Raw genomic sequence first — 2500 nt, forward strand, 5'->3', positions numbered from 1 at the left:
AGATAGATATAAATTTTATATATTATTATTCATTGAATACATTTATATAGTTTTAGATCTTTCTTGAATACATTTTTCTTTCTTGACATTCACTACAAACATGTCTTTCCGTTCCACCGTGTTGGTCTCTGTTCTGCTGTGAGCTGACTGAGGATGTTGTGTGTTGTAGTGTCTGAACGCGGTGAGGACGGTTCAGTCTCTGGCGTGTCTGGATGAGGCCGATCACACCGTGGGCTTCCTGCTCCAGCTCTCCAACTTCTGCAAAGAGTGGCACTTCCACCTGCCTCAGCTGCTCAGAGACGTGCAGGTACACTGCTGCTTTACTCTAACATCACTTCAAGAGTTAGGCATCAATTCTTTGGTTATTAATTGAATTAATTAGCAATTACATTTGACAATACTCCCAAAAGATAATTTTAATGCAATGAGAAACATCTCATTTTATTTATTCATGCAATGGAAGGAATAAGAAACTAAATCTCCCAGCAGGTGACGATAAATGACTTGCTTTCGTTTGGTTCGTTTAAACGGCTGATTCATTCAGGAATTCAGTAAACGGCTCACTTTATGAATGGGCCTTTGAATCATTGATTCACATTATTTGTTCCAAACTGATTTCATTTAAAGCAGTGTTTTGTGAGTTTTTAACGCCCCAAAAGCGAATTCACATTTTCATTCAGATCAATTTGAAAAGACCAAGTGGCCAACAACATGCTAATATTTCATGTTGATGTCAACGTAAAACGGCTTGGGATTCGTTTTCAAAGCGACTCGTTTCAGTGATTCGGAGTCGACTCTTTCAAGGGACAGTAACTTAACACACAGTGCACTTTCAGATTTCAAACTTCCACACACAAAAGCTCATTTTCAGGGGCACTCTGAGAGTTTGTCTGAAGGGTTGAGAAGCTAATGTTTGTGTGTTTCAGGTGAATCTGTGCTATCTGTGTCAGACGTGTACGTACCTCCTGCACAGCAAGAAAATGCTACATCATTACCTGCAGGTACGAGACGCGACGCCCGAGCCATCGATGGTTCATCAGAGCTGTGTGCGTTTCATTCATTGAGTCTGTTTGCTCAGGCCAAGAACGGGGAGGGGCTTCCACCGGGGCCACACCCCCAGCGCTCCGTACAGCCCGCCTCCAAAGAGCAGGGGGAGGGGGAGAGAGAGAGAGAGGAGGCGGAGTCTAAAGCGCTGCAGGCGGTCCAGTGCAGCCTGTTGAAGATCCTCAGCAAAACCCTGGCCACGTTACAGCACTTCACACCGGACTGCTGTCAGATACTGCTGGACCAGGTGATGAACACACACCATACAAACACCCACCAATCACACGGAGGGAGCGGTCAGTCACACCTTACTCTGTGTGTGTGTGTGTGTGTGTGTGTGTGTGTGTGTGTGTGTGTTTAGTCTATGGACCTCGCGGAGTACAGGACGCTGTTTGTGCTGAGCTTCACCACTCCTGCCTTCGACTCTGACGTGGCTCCGTCGTTCGGGACCCTCATGGCCACCATCAATGTGGCGCTGAGCATGCTGGGAGAGGTAACGCAGCGCCTGCCGCTCTTGTGAATGCTGCTGTTTCTGTGCTGATTGTGGTGTTGTGTGTTTGCAGATTGAGAAGAGGAAGGAACCGCTCGTGGTCTCGGAGGACACTCAGGCTCTGAAGTGAGCAGACGCTCCTGTGACGTTTGCAGCGGGTTTGAGCTGGATGTCGTCTCATGCTCTTTCTTCTGTGGTTGCAGGTCTTTGCTGATGTTCTCGATGGAGAACTGCTTCTACGTGTTGATCTCTCAGGCGGTTCGCTGTCTGAAGGATCCTTCAGTTTTACCCAGAGATAAACAGAGACTCAAACAGGAGCTCAGCTCGGAGCTGGTGAGTCCTTCATTGAGCTTTAGTCAATTATTCTATTAAATCAAAAACATGACATTTTTTGACCTCAAAATAACATGCATTATTTTAATTTAGTTTTGTGACAATTACTGTAAGATCTGAATAATCCTGTGTGCAGTTTTTTTTTTCATTTTACTTTTTCCATATTTACTATATATATATATATATATATATATATATATATATATATATATATATATATATATATATATATATATATATATATATATATATATTTTTTTTTTTTTTTTTTTTTTTTTTTTTTTTTAACTGACAGATATAGTTACATATTTATTGATTTATATATATATATATATATATATATATATATATATATATATATATATATATATATATATATATATATATATATATATATATTCAGGACTATAATCATCTCTCTAGATAGTGTTTCAGATTTTTTTTTTTTTATTATTATTCAGGACTATAATCATCTCTAGATAGTGTTTCAGATTTTTTTTTTTTTTTTTAATTATTCAGGACTATAATCATCTCTATAGTGTTTCAGATTTTTATTTTTTTTTATTATTCAGGACTATAATCATCTCTATAGTGTTTCAGATTTTTTTTTTTTTTTTTAATTATTCAGGACTA

The 2500-nt window shown here is 39.3% G+C and overlaps 1 protein-coding gene across 2 annotated transcripts in view; it reads left to right on the forward strand.

Moving 5' to 3' along the window:
• The window catches only part of nup188 (nucleoporin 188), a 21169-nt gene that overhangs the window by 13521 nt on the left and 5148 nt on the right, over positions 1–2500 (forward strand). For both annotated transcript variants that reach the window (XM_043229882.1, XM_043229883.1), the window contains exons 38-43: positions 170–307; positions 927–1001; positions 1079–1291; positions 1406–1537; positions 1608–1660; positions 1738–1867. In XM_043229882.1, the coding sequence (XP_043085817.1) occupies positions 170–307; positions 927–1001; positions 1079–1291; positions 1406–1537; positions 1608–1660; positions 1738–1867 (741 nt within the window). The remainder of the gene's footprint in view (positions 1–169; positions 308–926; positions 1002–1078; positions 1292–1405; positions 1538–1607; positions 1661–1737; positions 1868–2500) is intronic.

The sequence above is a fragment of the Puntigrus tetrazona genome, unplaced genomic scaffold (assembly GCF_018831695.1).
Source record: "Puntigrus tetrazona isolate hp1 unplaced genomic scaffold, ASM1883169v1 S000000116, whole genome shotgun sequence".
NCBI lineage: Eukaryota > Metazoa > Chordata > Actinopteri > Cypriniformes > Cyprinidae > Puntigrus > Puntigrus tetrazona.